This window comes from Trichechus manatus, unplaced genomic scaffold (assembly GCF_000243295.1).
Source record: "Trichechus manatus latirostris isolate Lorelei unplaced genomic scaffold, TriManLat1.0 scaffold00255, whole genome shotgun sequence".
Lineage (NCBI taxonomy): Eukaryota > Metazoa > Chordata > Mammalia > Sirenia > Trichechidae > Trichechus > Trichechus manatus.
The window spans coordinates 235,028-255,751 of record NW_004444191.1 but is presented as its reverse complement, the minus strand read 5'-3'; the positions used below and the strand labels follow the sequence as shown (position 1 = coordinate 255,751).

The window sequence follows — 20,724 nt, the reverse complement described above, 5'->3', positions numbered from 1 at the left end:
GGTGGGTATGTGTGGGTAACACCACTGAAGAAAGCATCGTGAACTGTTACAAGAATATTCTGAATTACAACAGGCAAAATACTATGTAAACGTAGGACTCACGGCTGAGCGGACTGGACTAGGTGATTCCTGCCACCTTTCTACTGTGAGATTTGAAAAGCATCCCATCAGTTAACAGCTAAGCAACGTTCTCTTTAAACTATATAATCATAAAACATGTTATTAAATGCCACAAATCTAAGGAAAAGCTAGGAGCATAAACATGTACAACAAGCTCCCTGCACACATAATGTTCTGATGGCTCTGGCTTTCCCATTATGTAGATTAGCCTTGCCCCTCCAGCTTATCATTCTCCTGGGTCTACCGCCTTGTCCTGAGGTCTCACTCACTTCTACCTGGCCCTCTTATGAGTCTGCGTGTCATGTTATCGTAGCAGGGAAACTCACAACAGAAATCTGCACGGAAGACTCGTTCTGCACATAGAAAAAGATGGAGAAAACATAGTCTAGGAATTATAAATTTTGGCTTAAAATTTAAATTCACTGTTAATAAGAAATTATCTTAATACATTTCTTAGTTTTGGAAAGAACATCTTGAATGCTAACTATGGAATTATAAATAACTGTATACAAATGTCCATGGTTGAGACTCAAAATAGTCTCACTCAATTCTCTACATAAACACCTGTCAAGCCTCAACGTTTTGTTCATCAAGTGGGAGAGAATGTTAAATGCTACGTTAGTCATTCAAAAAGACTATTTAATGAACCAGAACACTTTTCAACAAGTTAGAAGGAAAAAGTACTTCCACAGATTCAACTCAACAGGAAATAGCTAGGCAGCTTCGATCTGCTCATCTTCCTGAACAGGATGACTAGGTCGCTGTTCTGGTGATAAAGACACGACTGTCCCATCAGTTGAAGAGTATGTTTAAAATGTCCAATACCACCTATGATGCCTCATAAAATCACTGTACCAAAATCTAAGCACCTGAGTGTCCGAAGCCCCTCCCCGGCCTGGTCCTGGCTAGCTGTATCTCACAAGCAGTACTTTCAATCTTCAAGGAAAAACAGAAGTCAATTAGTATCACAAATCACAGACTAGCAAAGCAATGGAGCCCTGGTGGCACAGCAGTTAAGAGCTCGGCTGCTAACCCAAAGCTCGGCAGTTCGAATCCACCAGATGCTCCTTGGAAACCCTATGGGGCAGTTCTACTCTGTCCTGTAGGGTCGCTACGAGTGGGAATTGACTTGACGGCAACGGATTTATTCAGTTTTAGCAGAGCGATGGAACCCATCAGAAAGAGGCTTCATGACCTCCTCCCCTCTGGAGGGGACATGCTGCAACAGCACACACACTTTCTAGTCCAAAGCACCAGAGTGGTCTTTGGAGAGGCATGTGCCGAACATACACGGTTTACAGGCCACCAAGAGATGAACAACAAATCTCAGCAACCCAGAGTTATTCTTTTTAATAGCTGTTATTCCAGTAACTATTTAAAATTTTAATAGTAAATGTTAAAGTTTCACATTACCTTCCTATTTCAAAGACTTTACTCTAAAATTCTACGAGATGAACTGACAGCACTTCTCCAAAAGTCTACACAATTGAACTGGCAACACGCACGCCTAACAGTTGAAACGTATCTAAATGAGTATCACCTCTTTTTTTCTCATGGGGTCACGAAACTAACGGCTCATCTGTCATTCCTCTCTCCCTCTCTCTTCCCTCTGCCTGTTGCTGAGTAAAATCAACTAAGATCAGGCATTCCAAGTCAATTTCCCTCAACAGCTGATGCCACAGGTAAAGAATTATCGCATAGAGGATACTGACATGTGTGCAAAGACACAAATAAGTCAAACTGACTCTATTTTTATACATGTGATGTCAGACTTGCAAGTCAGAGACAACTGAGGGGAGGAAGCAAACACAAAAACGGGATTTAGGCTGCCGTGCTGCCAACGCTGGGATCTGCCAATAAAAATCAAATCCATTGAGTATGCCTGGTTCTCGGCCGCTCACTGAGAGGGAGAATTCGAGGAAGCTCGTCACTTCTCATTACATGTCTTCTTTCTTTCCTTTAAATTAAGGCATGGCGGAGTCAGATAGCAACACACGCTGCCCTGTGAGCTTCCACTGTTTGAGAGCTCAGCAGAAGTACACCTGGGATCCTTTGCCTCTTCCTCCACTGCCTTTATTTTCACAAGAGAGGCTGTTGAAATCATGCTTCGTAAAATCATACGCAAACATAGCCTTGCTTAATCGGGTGGTTCTCTGATGCAAAAATCACATTTCTTGTGATATCTTTAAGTTATTTCCCAGCGACTAGGTACAGTCCACCAAGACAGAGACAAAAGAAGTCTGCGAAACGCCAGTATTGAGTCATCACTTTTTCACGGCGGTGTGCTTCGTGTGGTGGCGCACTAAAAGGAACACAGTTAAATCGAACATTTTGCAAGAAAAGGGGCTGAAAAAAAACCAAAACGACTCAGTGGAATAGACTTTCTTAGAAAACTCTGACAGGAGAAGCCAATGTTTTTCATCCAACAAATACTTAAACCCCCATGACATGTCTGGTTCTTGGTAGTTGCTGGGGATTTAAAAGGAAAAAAGAGCAAGACATGATCCCAGTCCCTAAGTGGACACAGAAACAATTCAACACAATAATGTGTTGGGGGTCAAACTGACAGGGCCCAGTGGGGACCCAGTCACTGTCTCCTCACACGTGCTGAGGGGCGCGAGGGTGCTGGCAGGTCAGCTCAGCTTCACAGAAGAGGTGATCTACCAGGCAGCGCCCACCAGGTGGAATGGTGTAGACGGGGGATTTCTCATCAAAGGGCGGCTCTGGAGGAAAAGCCTGGACAACTGAAAACATCCAGTCCTATCTGGGAACTCTAAGCTTTAGGTTCAAATGAAGCTTCAGAGACCAAAGACTCTGTCTACAAAAGTAGACAAGGGGCATATTATGAAGAGACTGTGCTGCAGACACTGGGGAATAACAATAATAATACAATCAGATCTGCACCAAAGAAAGGGAGATTGTTCTTACAGTGGGGGGGGGGGGCAAAATTACAGGCAGAAGGAGAGAAGACTTAAAATTCCAAGCACAGCGGTTGAGTGTCTGGACCAAGAAAAAGACAGAGGAAAGACGTAAAACTTGGCAGGTGAGAGTAACAGAGTCTTACAGGGCATTCCAGGACCCATAACTGACTGCATGGCGAAACAGGGAAGATTTTCTTTTTCTTTATAAAATTAGGTATTGCTTTCATAGGCACAGATGTAAATTGGCTACTTGTGATTTTTGAGGCAACTTCTATAGTTATTTTATCCTCCCAATGACAGCTGCCTTTTCTCACCTATTAATTCTTGAGAAAGAGTCCTTTGTGGCCTTCAATAATGCTCAAGAGGCTTCTAACTCCAGTTCTATTACACCGCACACAGGAAGAAGGTAACCAACTTTTAACATCAGCCGTTATTAAACTAAAAATAGGGAACTAAGAAAAGGAAAATGAAATCAAAAGAAGTTTACCAGAGTTCCCTACCAGTTGTCCCTCCAGAGCACCACTAGCACACTGCCCAGAACTGTGCAATCAGGAGAGGCAGCAAATAACCAGGGGGCCCTTCTGTTCAAGGCAGAAAGTGGGGGTTCTGGAGGCTCTTCGAAAGGTAGCTGCTCGGTCTATGAATGTTAACTGGATCAGAAAATCAAAGGGTAATTATCAGTTTTTCTAGCTTAAGAGGGTAAGAACTATTACCTGGAGAGCTTTGAAAATACACACGTGTACACAAACACACATACATATTCACATATACATACAAACTCTTGCACGCTATGTTGCTTACATAGTTTACCTCTTTTTTCCCTTAAATATAGGAGGGGAGATTATGCAAGAATTCGGCTTCCATCTCTGGCAACCTCCAGAAATCATGGTGTCATAAGTTCACTGTTATCTACTAAACACCATGACCTACCCAACAAAATCAACAGTCAATATTGCGATTGTGAAACGTCGGTACAGAAAACACACTGAAGCCTTACCACCACGCTGCCCTCCCATCCCTGCGACAGGACTGTGCGACTGTCCCGCATGTTTCACCAGGTCATTCTAAAACAGACTGCAATTAACTCCCCACCCTCTGACCTCCAGCTGTAGGATGTACCCCAGCAAGGACCTACATCACACTGCAAGGTATTCATGCATATTAACTCTGGGACACCAAACGGACATTCAAAAAGGCGACCTTCTCCCTCAGTCAGAATGATCTTTGCCCCATGATTATGGCTTCCTTCTACAACTCGATTATATTATATATTATTAATCTCTTGGCCTCAGTCATTGGAAAAAGCGGAAGAGCTACCGTTACGGAAGCTCAGCATCTATAAAGCATTCTGAAATGCGCCCCTGTATCTATCACACACTGTCCACCAAAAAAAGATATAAAGTAACTACAGGACAGGAACATTTTTATACAAAGAAACTCTACCTCATTGATCTCTCTAAATATTTGCTATTCTTGTTTTTCTCAGCTGCCGCCGAGTCAGCCCCCGACTCCTGGTGACCCCCTGCACAACAGGTTCAGAACACTGGGATCTGTAGTGTTTTCACTGGCTGATTTGTTAGAAGGTCTTAGTCTGGAAGCTCCACTGAAATCTGATCAGCATTGTAACAACACAGAAGCCTTCACAGACAGATGAGTGATGGCTGCACAAGAGATGCATTGACCAGGAATCGAATCCAGGCCTCCCGCGTGCAAGGTGAGAATTCTACCACCGACCACCACTGCCCCCTTATTTAGTATTCCTAAAGGCGTGTTTAAAAACAAGATACAAGGCAATAAAACATACACGGAATCTGAAAGAAAACAAAAACAAACAAAAAAACGAAGCTTTAAACCTGAATTAAAACTATTCCATCTTTTAAGTTTTTATCTGCTTCAAAAACAAACCTTAAACCATCAAAAGCTTAAAACAAACAGTGAGGTCATCGTCAAGATAACCTAAAAAAGACTTACGTGAGCTGGGTTGAAGAAAGGCCAAAACTACGAGGTTAAATGCCCTGCGCCTGAGGGACTCAGGACTGATTTTAGGATAAAATTTTAAAGGTTCCTAGCTCAGAGAGAAGCCAGTCACAAGAGTCCCTACTCTATGATCCCATTTATATTAAATTTTAGAAGCGGCAAAAATAACTCAGAGTGACAGAAAGCAGCCCGATGGTAGCCTGGCACTGCAGGTGGGGCACAGGAGAATTCGGGGGGTGATGGACATGGTGTACATCTGGACTGCGGTGGTGGATACATGAATGCGTGCGCTTAGCTAGACGCATCAAACTGTTCACTTAAAACAGGTCCATTGTTTTGTATTTAAATTATACCTCTACAAAGCTGACTTTTTAAAACAGCCGACAGCTCAGGCAACATCCACACTCATTTATTCTATTTCCCTTCGAAGCATTACAGAAACGCCCTGCACATACCTGAAGCTGTACCACAGCACGGTGGTACCCACCATGCTGAAGAAAAGATGCTTGCAATCACGTCAGGTGGAAAGAGGGTCACATTTCTCTGAATCTGAAGTAAGTTTAACACTAACGCAAGGAATACTCCAATCGAAAACAGCACTACTCCACGGATCATCAAGTTCACACTCCGGCTCGTGACAGATGAAATATATGGACCACACTTTTCGGGCCCAGGTGACTCTGTCTCTCCTTCCGTCATGGTTTCGTACGTCAGGGAGCAGGCAGAAAAACAGCTTCCCAGCAGAAAAACTCAACTACTGTCCGTGAATTCAAGCGGACGGACGCTTCAACAGTACCTCATCTTGTCCTAAAATAGGACCTACCAGAAATCCTGCAAGAGATAAGAAAAAAGAAATCAATGCGTGTCTAATATATGATTATACAATTGTCCTGATTTCAGTATTAATTTATTTGAAAGCCCGAATAATGAAACAAGTCTGTATACTAATTTATTTAAATTGGCTATTTACTGAATAAGGTTTAAAAAGTATTTTTATATGCATGATGTAATAACAAAAACAAAGCGCTACACAGTTGTATCCACTACAACAGAATAAGTGGCCTCAGAGAACTAAAGTTAGACTAACAGCAAACCCAGCTCGCCGCCCTCAGAGAGAAGCACAGCAGGTTACCTGAGCCTCTTCCACGAGAATGTGGAAGATCAAAACTCACTTTCTGCTTCTACCTAGACCTCCAAGCTCACCAGTCACAACAGAGTATTTTATACTTCACAAAAATCAACATATTCTGACTGAAAATGTGTTTTTCACAATAAAGTGTGATTTTCTCATGAGGACAACCCCAACAGAAAAGGAAAATGACACGTTTAACGTTTAATGCTTACATATCTGAATTTCTGCCCAGAACCGACCGCCAGCCACTCACCCACACGAACACCCACCACAGAAACCAGACCTGACCTGTGCTCCCAGGGCCACAGCTGGGTCCCATCCCTGCCACAGCCCAGTCTGCCCCCTGTTCCAGCCATACCAAAAAAAACCAGACCTATTGCCGTCATCAAGTCAATTCTGACTCATGGCGACCCTACAGGACAGAGTAGAACTGCCCCACAGGGTTTCCAAGGAGCAGCTGGTGGATTCGAACTGCTGACTGTTTGGTGAGCAGCCGAGTCCTCAACCACTGCGCCCCCAGGGCTCCGCCCATGGGAGCTCTTACTGTAAGGAAACTGGAGGAAGAAGAGGGAGCTAATGAAGAATAACCTACCGGCTAGATTCCGAGGAGTGTTAACCACGTGGCCCCCGACTCCTGAAACCCAGAACTTTGCCAGTACAATCAGTCGAGACATTTATTCACTCCTCTAAACCAAAGTGTTTTTTTGTTCAAGACAAATAACAACATTGAGGTTTTCTATGTGCTGTTCTAAGAAGCCTGGTGGTACAGTGGTTACTCAGCTGCTAACCAAAGGTCAGCAGGTTCGAACTCACCAGCAGCTCCAGGGGAGAAAGATGTAGCGATCTGCTTCTGTAAAGACTAGCAAACCCTACGGGGCTGTTCTACTTTGTCCTACAGAGTCACTACAAGTCAGAATCTACTCGATGGCAGTAGACTGGCTGGATGTACTGTTCTAAACAGGTGACATATGGCAACTCATTTAATCCTCAAAACAACCCCAAGAGGTAAGTGCAATTATGACCATTTTACAGGTGTGGCAAATAAAGCAGAGAAAGGTTAAGTCACTTGACCAAGTTTACATCCCTAGTAAGAGGCCAAGCTGGGATTCAAATTCATGCAGTCTGGCTCCAAAGCCCTCATTCTTACCGTGATGTTCAGCCTCCCAAACTGTCCCATGTTCTTCTGCGTGTTCTCTACAAATACCAACATTTTTTAAATGGGAAAATACTATACAGACTATGTGATGGTTAAGACTCTGTGTCAACTCGGCTGGGCCATGATTCCCCGTGTTTTAATGTAATCACTCCCATGACTGAATATACTGTGAGTAGCCAATCAGATGAAAGGGAGTCTCCTTGGGGGTGTGGCCCACACCTGTATATAAGCAGACGTTCTGGATTTTTGCTCTCTCTCTGGATCCTGCGGCTGCTTCCTGTTGTCTCATCTCCCGTTCTTGGGACTTGAGCTGTCAGCTTATCTGCCGAACCTGGGATTCGTCGATCTGCACAGCCTGTGAGTGAGAGCCCTGCTCTCCGACCTGCCAATCTTGGACTTGCCAGCTTCTACAGTTGTGTGACTTGGGAGAGGCCTCTACCCTGATCCACAGACTTGGGACGTTCTAGCCTCTACACTCGCGTGAGCTGTTTCCTTGATATAATCTCTCTCTATATATATATTTATACACTTTACTGGTTTTGCTTCTCTGGAGAACCCAGCCTAAGACAGACTACTTATGTAACTTACTTTTCTGCCACCCAACAATCATACATTTTGGGTATCTTTATAAGTTAGTACATATGTGATCTATTCTTTGAATCCCAAAGTAGTTTACTTAAAACATTAGGATGACACTTACAGTACCTATCTTGTATCTATAGTTGCTTCATGAATTAGAGACTTATTATGTAGGTCTTCTTCACTATCACATCTCCCACTGTATCTATGTACCCAGAAAGGTACCTGTCTAGCCAATAGTGGGACCTCCACACATTCCTACTTGTTTAACTAAATTGTGTTAACTCTTTTTAAATCAAACTATACCGGGTTAAATAAGCTTTTTAGAAGGCAAATCTAGCATCTAATCAGCAGTTACAATACACTTCCTCTGAGTTTTCAAGTTTTACACTACCTTACAAATGAATTTTGGAATAATACCCATGTGTAAACTAGGGGCTCCCATTAAAAATAACCAGTATGAAAATAAGAATATTTGTAAGTACTAGCAACTTTCACAGCCTCACGAATCTATGTGGGAAACACTCACACAACCATTTTCCTGAGCCCCTGCCACACCCAGAGCTCTGTGCTCCACACTCAAGGGGTGAGGAGTTCCACACCCAAGCCAGTCCTCACAATCCCACTAACTGAGCTCTTCAGCTGAGACAAGTTGAGACCTTAGTATATATTACACCGCGGGGAACTCATGGGAAAACATTTTCTACATGCCAACTGAAAATGCCCAGAAGTCATCTCCTCCTGACCCGATCCAGCTTATTAGCGTCTCACGTGTTCTGGTCACTTTTAGTGAGGCGTTCAGCAGCTACAGAGTCGTTGCTCATCATCATCACCACCATCCACTATTGATGGAGCGCCCATTTATGGAAGGCCTACTCTGTACCACACACACAGTAACTCCAATATTCAAAATACTATAACCCTAAAGGAAAGTATTCTCACGATTGCTTTACAGACGAGAATACCAAACCACAGGGATTTAGGAACTGCTAGCTTACGGTCAGAGGACATGCAGTGTAGGGACTGGAACTCTGCCTCAGGTCTGACTGATTCCAATATCCATCTTCTTTCCTCTACACCATGAGCCCCACTCACCTGAACTACCCAGACTTCCATTTTTTAGTGTATGGGTCTACACAGGGGATTTGGTTACTGAAAAGACAGGGAGACACTGGAAAATCATCTCAACGACAATACATTCCCAGAGCATAAGTAGGCAACTGTATAAGGGCACAAAGATCATGCGAATAAATGTATAATCACCTTAAAATTTTCTTTAAAAGCACCAGATCAAGGTATAAAAAGATGTCTTAAAGAAAAGCAATCAAATGGCCAATTTACATACTGTAGGAGACCAACAGTTGACCCTTCACTTCCCAAAATCTTAGCAGACACAACAAACTTCCCGCTGTGTTTCTAAAACAGCTAGTAGAGGAATATAAGCGTACGTTTTGATTGACCCAAATTGCTCCGTGAATCGTTTGTTTCTGTTTGTAGATTCTTCCAAAGGGAATTAATGGCAAAGGATATTTTACAGTGAACAGAATTTTTAAAGCAGCAAAATAACATCAGTTTTAAGAAGCTACTTCAGTGTCCCACATTTTCATGCTCACTTGCCAGTGTCTGCCAAGGGGCACTGGCACTTTGCGCAGGACCACCCCTTGACGGAGACATTAGCAGCCTGGGCTCCCACCCACCAAACGCCAGGGCACCCTCACTCGCTGTGACACCCAAAAACGTCCTCACATATTTTCAAATGTCCCCAGGGAGGCACTGTCCTTCCACTGAGAGCCACTGATTGCTAGAGACTTCCTTCCTCACTCTATTTCAAGGCTGCCAGCGGTATTTAAACTGTTCGTGCTATTCTGCCACAATGTTTTTTCAACCTTTCCTGGTACATTTCCTACTTCACCCTAAAAGTGAAAGTAACAGAATGCTTTAAAAGTAACAGAATGCTTGTTTGCTGTTTATTTGAATGAGATCCAAAACGCTGACTGTGACATCATAATAAAAAATCAAACCTGTTGCCACTGAGTCAATTCCAACTCATATAGGCCCAATAGGACTACAGGGTCGCTATGAGTCAGAATTGACCCTACAGCACACAACATAACACACATGGGACAGAGCAGAACTGCCCCATGGGGTTTCCAAGAAACTGTTGACCTTTTGGTTAGCGGCCGAGCTCTTAACAACTGCGTCACCAGGGCTCCAACATCATAATATAAAAGTATTAAATTATTGGAGTAAAAAATAAAAGCTAAAATGCTTTAGAATCACAGTATCGTAAAACTGAAGGAATAGAAGGGAACTGAGAAATCATTTATTCCAGGGGGTACACAAACCCCATGAAAAACAAAAACCTTGTGTAAAAAAAAAAAGAGAAAAACCTTGTGTAAACACACATTGTTCTGGGAAGGGAGTTCCATGATTTACATTAAGTCCTCAAAGTCCACGATCCAAAAGAAGTTAAGATCCAGTGCTGTTAACAGTTCTGCATTTCACCGCAAATGAGACCCAAAGTGGTCAAGTAAATTGGCAAGATCAAGACTACTACTGGATCTCGCCACCACACACATGTAAAATGAACTCCTGGCAGTCAACTTGGACAGCAACTGGCTTAGCAACCATACTCCTGGTACAACTGCTTTCCTTCAATGCCCTCTGAAATGCTGATCACCTGTTTGACATGGGCACGTGGGTGGGCTTGCAGGGCCTTGATTCTGCACCGAGTGACCTCCGCCCTTGAGGTTCTGTCCAGCCTCCTCTGAGTGGCTGAGTGTTTAGAAGGGTTTTTAAAGCAACTGGTTTTAACTTCCAGATTGGATCCAAACTGAAAGTGGTTTCCCGGACACGTGGAATTGACAGACCTCTTGACATTTCCTGGGCAGCCCTTTAAACATGCTCCTTGAGACCCATGCTCAAGGTTTCAGTTTAACCCCTTTGTTCCCGTTATCACATAGGCAACTCCAGGGGTTCTCCACCATGGGTCAAAGCACAGTATATATGTTAACAAGGCATAATGTGTATAGTAAATAATTCGTTACTGAAACTAGAGAAAGGTTGACTTCTCTAATGAGTGTGATGGATTGAACTGCGTCCCCTCAAAAGATGTACTGGAATTCTAACCCCTGTGCCAGTGGATGGAATCCCATCAGGGAATCGGGTTTTCTCTGTTACGTTAATGGCCATATCAGTGTAAGGTGTGCCCGAGCAAGCACACGCTAGGGGGAGGGGGGAGGCCACGTGAAGATCGTCAAGGAACTGCGGTCTGCTGGGAGACACGGCTCTTCGCCTAGAGCCAACAGGGACAGCCTTCCCCTAAAGCTGTTACCCTAGATTCGAACTTTAGGTCACTTAAGCTGTGAGAAAATAAATTTCTGTTCTTTAAAGTAAATAATAATAATTTAAAAAATAATAATAAAAATAAAATGAACTCCTGGAAATGACTAGACTCATCAAAGGGACAGGAAATCCCACAAGACCATTCACCCCTACTATGCAAAAATGAAGTTCCTAAAAGAGCATATTTATAATACTAGTCACACACTAGGGGAGTGGGTTGTTTTAATGGGAACGCTTTGGGGAATAAATATCTACTCATTTAAATTTGTTTTGGAATTTGGTTTTCTGATCATATATTAGTATTATTTTCTTAAAACAAAGGTATCTATACTTTTAAATATCACTCATATCAGTGATAAATTCCATTCTCGAAAATTAAAAAAAAAAATTTATATTTGAAAAATTTAGATTACTCAAGAAATAATCTGTTGATCAGGGAAGAAGTCTCTGGTATAGAAATACTTTTTAAAAGACAATAGCTCAGTAGATCCTCAACAACAAGCCTGATAACTAGGCAGGTACGTATTTTTAATTACAGCTTTCCAAAATAAAATAGGTTAAGTAACTTCATAAGATCACAAAACTATTATCAGGTAGCACCAGGACTAACCCCCAGTCTTCTGACTCCAAGGGTTCTTTCCATTTCAACACATTTTGCCTCTATCTGCAAACACTGTACGAAAACAACGTGAGTGCCACACAAGAAAGTCTCTATCTACAAACACTACACGAAAACAACGTGAGTGCCACACAAGAAAGTTCTGAAAGTCACGTCCATAAACTACCGTACTGCTAAAACCAAAATAACACCTTTTTCAATAATTTGCAAAGAAGGATTTTCCACAGGACATGAAAACTTTTACCTTGAACCTGACCTATAAGTTCTAAAAAATACGTTACTCACTACATTGAACTATTTGTACAACCTGCAAATTGCTGTTGTTGTCATTCCCTTGAGTCAGTTCTGGCTCAGTGACCTCTGCACACCCAAACAAAACACTGCCCGATCTTGTGCCATCCTCACAATCACTGCTGTGCTGAGCCCATCAGTGCAGCTACTGTGTCAGCTGATCCTGCTGAGGATCTTCCTCTTTTTACCTCTCTACTTTACCAAGCACGATGTCCTTCTCCAGGGATTGGTCCCTCCTGATAACATATCCAAAATATGTGAGAAGTCTCACCATCCTCGCTTCTAAGGAGCATTCTAGCTGTACTTTTTCCAAGACAGATTTGTTTGTTCTTCTGGCAGTACATGGTATATTCAATATACTTTGCCAACACCATAATTCAAAGGCATCAATTCTTCTTCAGTCTTCCTTACTCATTGTCCAGCTTTCCCTTGCATACGAGGCGACTGAAAATACCATGGCTTGGGTCAGGTGCACCTTAGTCTTCAAGGTGACATCTTTGCTTTTTAATACTTTAAGGGGTCTTTTGCAGCAAACTTGCCCAGTGCAATGTATCTTTTGATTTCTTGACCGTTGCTTCCATGGGCACTGATTGTGGATCCATGCAAAATGAAATCCTTGACAACAGCAATATTTTTTCCATTTATCATGATGTCGCCAACAGTACGTTATTATTTGAACTATTTGCGCAAATAGTCTGGATAGATCAATGACAAACCATCACCAATACTAGGAAAACATTATTCCAGGTGCATGACTGCCTGTTAATAAATCAATGTATCACTTTTACATAAATAAAATAGGGTTATAAGTGATTCTGGGTTTTGTGAATGAAAATCAATTATGTTTGATACTGAGACAACTTTTAGGCAATCGGCTTTTGAAAACAAACACACACAGAAAAGCCCCTCATAACCTTAAAAAGGGGAGGGGGGTTTCACTTTAACAATTTTAACACCCTAAACCCAAACAACAAGATCATTCATCTTCCAATGATTAGCAGTCACAGAAATATGTTTGATCCTTCAAATTACCCTGACTCTTCAGGTGCCTAGGTCAGACTACTAAACAATAAAGTTCAATTACTATCTCACATCTTTTTCATCATATGCTCTTTAAATTAGAATGGCATTCTTGAAATAGTATAAGCATTGACATTAGAATAGACACACTTGAACCAATAAAACAGTCTAACCCTCCTTAAATAAAGTACACAAATACGAAATCACAGCCCAGGGACACTAAAAACTTCAGGACAAAAAATGTTCGCCTCGTAGGCATTGCAACTCAACTTTCCACTTAACATTAAAACCCAAAATTACCAAACAGATAGAAGACACATGTTAATATGGGTGAAGGGAAAGGCAATACACAACATGGGAGAAGTCAGCACAGCATGACCAAGGCAAGAGAGGTCACCGAGAGGAAGGAAAGAATTAAGGCCAACTACGGTAAGTCCTACAGCACAGACAATCCTGCAACAATAGTATTAACCAACGGTAATTTACAAACGGAAACACAGGTAGAAAGATACGCCAAGAGGTGTGGGAGGGTGTAACGGAGCACACCCAAGGGCAAATACAAGTTTAGTGATGGACATTTCTACACACATGACTGTAGGTGCTCCTCATATATTAATATAGACAATAGAGCACACAAGGAGCGCAGTCAAGAAAATCTCTTAGACATAACCAAACACCTCAACGGATAAAGTTCCTAGGCTGAAAGGCAAAGGATCACAGACGCGGGGGCATCTATGTCAACTGGCACAGCATACTTCATAAAGACAATGTTTTGCATCCTCTTTGGTGAGTAGCATCTGGGGTCTTAAAAGCTTGTGAGTGGCCATCTAACACACAACTATGGGTCTCTTCTCATTTGGAACAAAGGAGAGTGAAGAAAAGCAAAGACTCAAGGGGACAATTCATTCAAAGGACTAATGGACCACATGAACCACAGCCTACACAACCCCGAGACCAGAAGAACTAGATGGTGCCCGGCTACCGCTACTGACCGCTCTGATTGGGATCACAACAGAGGGTCCCAGACAGAGTGGGAGAAAAATGTACAACAAAAAATAAAATTCACAAAAAAGACTAGACTTACTGGTCTGACAGACACTGGAGGTACCCCCAAGACTATGGCCCTAAGACACCCTTCTGACCTGGAACTGAAGCCATTCCCAGAGACTACCTTCCAGCCAACAACAGACAAGCCCATATAATAAACAATAACACCTGAGAGGAACGTGCTCCTAAGAAAAACCAATTATTTAAGATCAAAAGGGCAATATTTGCCTAAAAGCAAAGACGAGAAGGCAGGAAGGGGCAGAAAATCAGGACCAAAGGAAACTAACCCAGGGCAAAATGGGGAGAGTGCTGACACATGGTGGGGAATGAAACCAAGGCCATGAGACACTTTATGTACAAACTATCGAATGGGAATCTGATTTGCTTAAAAATGAATAAATAAATAACCCCAAACACAGAAATCATTAAGAAAGCAGTATTCACATTCTATAACTGCTTAAAAGTGTCAAATCTCAGTCCCTAAAAAGGTTACTCCATCATTTGGGAATAATTAATAACGACGAAAACAAACTGTCTTTAAATTACTGAACTGTATCTTATCCTTTCCTTTTCAGCCAGATCATCTGTAAAAGCAACACTTGTCAGCTTAAAAAGAACCAACCTCTTTCCCAAATGTTTGTGATTCACAGCTTGGTCATTGCACAACAGACACACTCTGAGGACTACCGAACACAAAGTCCAGAGAATAAAGGGGGAAAACAGGACGAGTGCATAGTTAATTTTTGTGTGTGTGTGTGTGGTGGGGGGGGGGGGTCCTCCTACATTCATTTTCATTCAGCAGTTCACTAACAGGGCCAAGCCCAAAAGTTGGAAAATGCAATCCAGTCAGTCACTGCTTCGATGCCTGTGTTCCTTCCACAACCAGAACTGGAGAATGTCCTTGTCCTCTGCAATCCTCAGCTCTGCTGCAGTACTGATCTGGGTCAGTTTCAGTGGCCAGGCTGTCCAATCTACCCATTTCTTCTTAAAGCATTTCCTCATCAAGCCTACAGAACAGCAAACTCTTCACATTATATTTCCCTAAACCATCTAGCTAACACCATATGTTAACAATTTCTTCTCATCACTAACTGGACATAGGCCATTATCACTGAAGTTTTAACACCTCCCCACCCTATCCACACTCCTGTCTTTCTCTTTACTGCCAATCCTTGCTAACCAACCCCGAAATCCTAGTAATTATCACCAACTTCCAGGTCCACAAGAGTTGTCTTTGGCTTTACCCACACACCTACTCCAAAGGTGTCCACTTCTAATTCAAGATCCCAAAGCCCCACTCTTCAGTTCAATGTCAACATACCTTTTTTTGCGGAATCTCAACGGCCTCAGATACCTACCTTTTCGGGTCCATCCCCGCCCCAAGCCTGTCTGTTCCCCTGACTACTCGCCTCCCAGGTCCTGACAGCTGTACGCCTGACAGCTCGTCGTTCTCCTCCACCCATCAGACCTCCAGGGTCGCCCTTCCCACCGTCCTCCAGCCTTCTTCCCGCTCGGACACCGTCCCACCGTTCGCGGAGCCTCGGACTCTCCTCCGACCTTTCCCCGGCCCTGCTGTCCCCTTCCCCACCTCGATGTCCCCTCTCCAGGTAACCGGAGCCCCTCGCCTGCAGGCCCCGGCGCCTGTCTTCATCCCCATCTGTGGTCCTGGCTCCCCGCACCTGCCTCCAGGGTTCCCAGCTTGCAAAAACACAAGCACTTCCTCCTCCCGTGGGACACCCCTTCCTCAGGCTGCTTCTCTCAACATCCAGTCACCCGTGCTTCGCCGGGGTACCCCAACTCACCCCCGCCTCCGCCATCTTCTGGGGCCAGCCCCGCTCCCCCTCTTCCTCCTCCCCTCCTACAACTCCGCCGGAGCTTCACTGCGAACGCTCTCCTACGATCGGGGCCGAAGAGCTTCCGGTTCCTGCCGGTGCCAGTCGGTGGCCCCGCGAGTCGGGGCAAAAGGGTTTCCGGTCCCTTCAAAATCGGTGACTGGCAGTAGGCGTGGAACGTCTGGACGGTGGGAGGCGGTCAGATCAGCTGTTTGCTGCTGATTGTGACGGGTGCCCAGACCCCGTGGGCGGTGTCAGAGATTCGTGCAATGACACACGCACACTCTCCGGGGAGGCGCGGCCCTCTGCGTGTAGCTCTCCTCGGAGCTGAATTGCGGGCCCTGCTCTTCCGGCTAAGGACGCTGGCTCTCAGGATCATTGTGCTTTCCTCGGACTTTGCTCTCCACCGTTTTTCCTTCCCTACTTAGTCATGGTTTCTCTTAGGAGGAAAAGCATAGTTATTTCCCTCATCTGCGTCCCACTGGGCTTTTTACGGTTTTCACTGATAATCAATCGTTCCCTAAGGACGACCAGGTAACGTGGCTTGAAGGTAGTTGTCTAAATAGGAAGAGCTTTAGATATTTACATGAACCAAACGAAAAGAGCAAACCCGTTGCCGTGAGTCGATTTCGACTCAAAGTAGAGAAAATATAAAACCTTATAACACCTTGTCAGAAGTAGTACTATAATCATTACTTTCCATTGAATCTGAAACTATAATTTTAGAACATGAAACAACCCAAACAGATCTTTGGAGTGTGCAGGTGAGTTTACGTGTGAGGGGAAGTCATGGCATCGGTACATACACACGCAGCATGTAAATCAGCAAAGGGCATTAGGAGACGGTGTCTTCCTCAGGAAAAAATGAGTCAAAGCAAACCTTAAGGAACAAAAGCAAAGAGAAAATCCCTCTTGAATTTACTATATTACTGGGTTATAGATCACTTTTTTAGCTTGTTGCTGGGTGCCGTGGAGTTGGTTCCACTCACGGCGACCCCATGTACAACGGAAGGAAACCCTGCCTGGTCCTGTGCCATCCTCACAGTCGTTGCTATGTTTGAGCCCATTGTTGCAGTCACTGTGTCAATCCAACCTATTCTGAGTGTCTTCCAACCCGAGGGGCTCATCTTCTGGCGCTATATCAGACAATGCCCTGCTTCTATTCATAAGGTTTTCACTGGCCAATTTTTCAGAAGTAGACTGCCAGGTCCTTCTTCCTAGTCTGTCTTAGTCTGGAAGCTCCGCTGACTCTGTTGGTATTTGAAATGCCGGTGGCAAATCTTCCAGTATCACAGCAACATGCAAGCCACCCCAGTCCTACAAACTGGCAGAGGCGAGGTAGCTTAACCCACAATATATGCTGAATGTGGTCAGGTTAGAACGGTCCTGAAGAAAGTTTTAGATGAAGTCTGGTCCTAGAATAATTGCTTAATATTTTTACAAAGGAGTGGAAGTTGGTATGTCTGTTGTTTTCTTTTACTTTGAGCTGATGGATTTTTTAAAAAAATCTTTCTAAATTGCTTATCAGTACATTCATTTTTGAAAACTGAAGGAGGAACTAAATTTGCAACAAAAGGTGGCTAACAAAAAAAAAAAAAAGAAACAAAAAACAAACCCGTTGCTGTGAGTCAATTCCAACTCATAGTGACCCTATAGGACAGAGTAGAACTGCCCCATAGGGTTTCCAAGGAGCAGCTGGTGGATTCAAACTGTCAACTTTTTGGTTAGCAGCCGAGTTCTTAACTGCTGCGCCACCAGGGCTCTGGTTTTACATTACTTAGAGAGTCATTTATTTTAGTTTAAATATTTATTGGTTACAGGGAGGGACGGGGCCTAAAAAGCAGGAACCATATGGCACCAGTACCTCAGCTTCTTACATCCCGTGCTGTCATGCCCGCTACAGTACAATGGAGAATATAAAATCCTCAGGAGAAATGTTTTAAAAGGCCATCTGTTCTCCTGGTTAGAAGGTGTGAGGACAGTTTTCATGGAAGATGTGGTTTTTGACTGGGCATTGGGGACAGAAGGGACATATGAGGAGGTGGAAGCTCAGAGTTGGAAAAACATAAAACCTATGGGAAAGCCTGGAGTGTTGAAGGCTGTAGGGTGAGACCTGAGCTCTTAACCACTGCTCCACCAGGGCTCCAGAGTGGCTGGAGGGTGGCAATTGAAAAGGAAGAAGGTTACAAATTGAGGTTGTGTATTAACATCATGATTGAGCACTTACAGTAGTTAAGAGCTTGGCAGCTAGCCAAAAAGTCAGCAGTTCGAATCCACTAGCTGCTCCCTGGAAACTCTATGGGGCAGTTCTACTCTGTCCTATAGGGTCGCTATGAGTCGGAATCGACGGCAATGGGTTTGGTAGGTTTTTTTTTTAATATACTAAACACAACCTCATTTCTTCTGCTCAACCCTTTAAAATAGATACTAATAGCAGATGAGAAATTAAGGCTAAGAGCAGTGGTTCTCAACCTTGGCTGTGTATTAGGATCACCCACGGAGCTCCTAAAGGCTCTACTGGCTAAGCCCCACCCTCCCCCACGCCAATTTCAACCCCTAGAGATTCTGACTTAATTGGGCTGGAGAGGGGACCTGGACCCTTTTTATAAGTTCCTTGAGTAATTCTCATGTGCAGCAAGAGTTGAGAGTTACTGGCTTAAAGTTAATTTGTTCATGGCCTCTTAGTAAATAAGTAGAAGAAGAAAAAACCAAACCACTTGCCGTTGACTGGATCCCAACTCATGGAAAGCCTGGCTGTTGCAGAGTAGAACTGCACTCCATAGGGTTTTCAGGGCTGTGATCTTTCAGAGGCAGACGGCCAGGCCTTTCTTTCGCGGTGTCTCTGGGTGGGCTTGAACCGCCAGTCTTCCGGTTAGTAGTCAAGCACACCACCCAGGGATCCTAGTGGCAGAGGAGGTCCATCCAATTCCAAAGCCTGTGCTCTTAGCCATCCACTGTCGCCCTGTCAACATTCAACAGCATATAGTAAGCACCAGTTATGTGCTGGGTACTCTGCTAAACACTGAGACACAAAGATGACTGAGACAGAGCCCCTGCCTTCCATAAACTCGCAGCCTAGTAAGGCAGAAGTCTCAGTCAATGAAGCTAGGTGGGCCCACATAGGCAGAGCCAAGTCAACTGAGAACTCTCAAATTCGATCGGTTATGTTCTTTCTGTTTTAAGCTCGATTGACATGGAAGGTAACAGATGGCAGGGAATCTCAGTAGGTGGCTATTGCAGTCATCCAGGTGGGAGACGGTGCAAGCCTAAAGTAAGACAATGGCAGAGGGTACAAAGAGGACCAACAGGACTTACTGACCACTGATGTGAAAATAAAGAGAAGAAGGAGGTGGAAGATGATTTCAAAGTTTCAAATTTGAGGAACTGGGTGGAAGGAGTACCACTGATCAAGAACAAGAATACAAGAATTGAATTTTTGGTTGAATGAGTTTGAAATACTTGTTTGACATTCGGGTAAAAAAAGTCCACTAGATCATTAGAAGTGTGTTATGGAATTCAGGTGAGAAAATAGTTCTAGAAATAAAGGTCTTGGGTCACTGACATACAGGCAGTAACTGAAATTATGCCTTGCAAGATACATATGCTATGTATAAAGTTTTTTTAAAAAAAGACAATAGAGACAGGGCAAAAAAAAAAAAAAAGAACCTAACACTGCCAAGTCTGCATAGGTCAATAAAGTTATTTTATCTGCAGTGATATTAAACACAAGTAACTCGTGATCATCCATGATGAGATTTTAATGCTTTACAGACTTTATCTGGTCATACAGCAAATATAACAGATGATGCATAGTCATGGAATGCAAACTAATTTTAAATATTGGCTGAAAGACCATCTTTAAGAAGAATATAGATTCAGAAATGTAATATAAATATCCTAGAATAGTATTTCCAAAACATAAATAATTTTTATGTGCCCCTTGTTTTGACTTAACTTTTTTTTAATCCACAACATTATTTAAACTTACAAAAGTTATACTGTTCTAAGCATAAAACTAGATGGAAAATTCTTGTGCTCAAACTCATATAAATCTGTAAAACCAAAACACTTGCAAAATAATTATAAACAAAAACAAAATAAATAAGCTTCAAATTATAGTATTGTGAAAGATGTTATCTTAAAATTTAAGTGCAAACAAATATTGAAATGATTGCTACAAATGGGTTATTTTAAGATATTTTAACACTATGTCATGTGACAGCTCAATTCTCTCACCAGTTCTATGAAAACTTTATTTGCAGTCTACTCTACCATTATTTGGCCTTCACGTGGAGAAAATGATAATTTAAGTCCATCTCTCTCTTTTTTTAATCAGTAAGCAAAGACAGTTACAGAAGTACTTGGCACTGAGCCAACCTTGCGACATCATGTGACAATACTGTATTACACTGTGTTCATCAACAAGATATAGAACATGCTTGGGTTAATGTATTAAAATTATCGTGTAATTAAAACACATCATTTACAATTTTTCCGGAGAAATTGTGGACTACTAAGAATATATATATTCATGCCCTCTGAAGAGTCACAAACCCTACTTTGAGAAACACTATCCTATATTATCCAGTATTTTGGATTATTTATGCTTTTATAAACTTCCTTGGCATAAATCTCCAATTCCCAAAATGGATTACATTGAATTAATGTTAACAGGTATTCTGTGG

General features: G+C 42.9%; 1 protein-coding gene across 3 annotated transcripts in view; it reads right to left on the bottom strand.

The window, feature by feature from the left end:
- INSIG2 (insulin induced gene 2) overlaps window positions 1–16,073 on the bottom strand; it is a 22,392-nt gene extending 6,319 nt beyond the window's left edge. The window contains exons 1-2 of one of the 3 annotated variants that reach the window (XM_004389679.2): window positions 16,010–16,073; window positions 5,474–5,849 (exon numbers count right to left, since the gene is read on the bottom strand). In XM_004389679.2, coding sequence (XP_004389736.1) covers window positions 5,474–5,717 — 244 coding nt within the window. In that variant the 5' untranslated portion in view covers window positions 5,718–5,849; window positions 16,010–16,073. Of the gene's footprint in view, window positions 1–3,528; window positions 4,040–5,473; window positions 5,850–16,009 lie in introns of those variants that run through there. The other 2 variants (XM_023724689.1, XM_023724690.1) reach the window with 2 other exon arrangements.
- Between the last annotated feature and the right edge of the window lie 4,651 nt (window positions 16,074–20,724).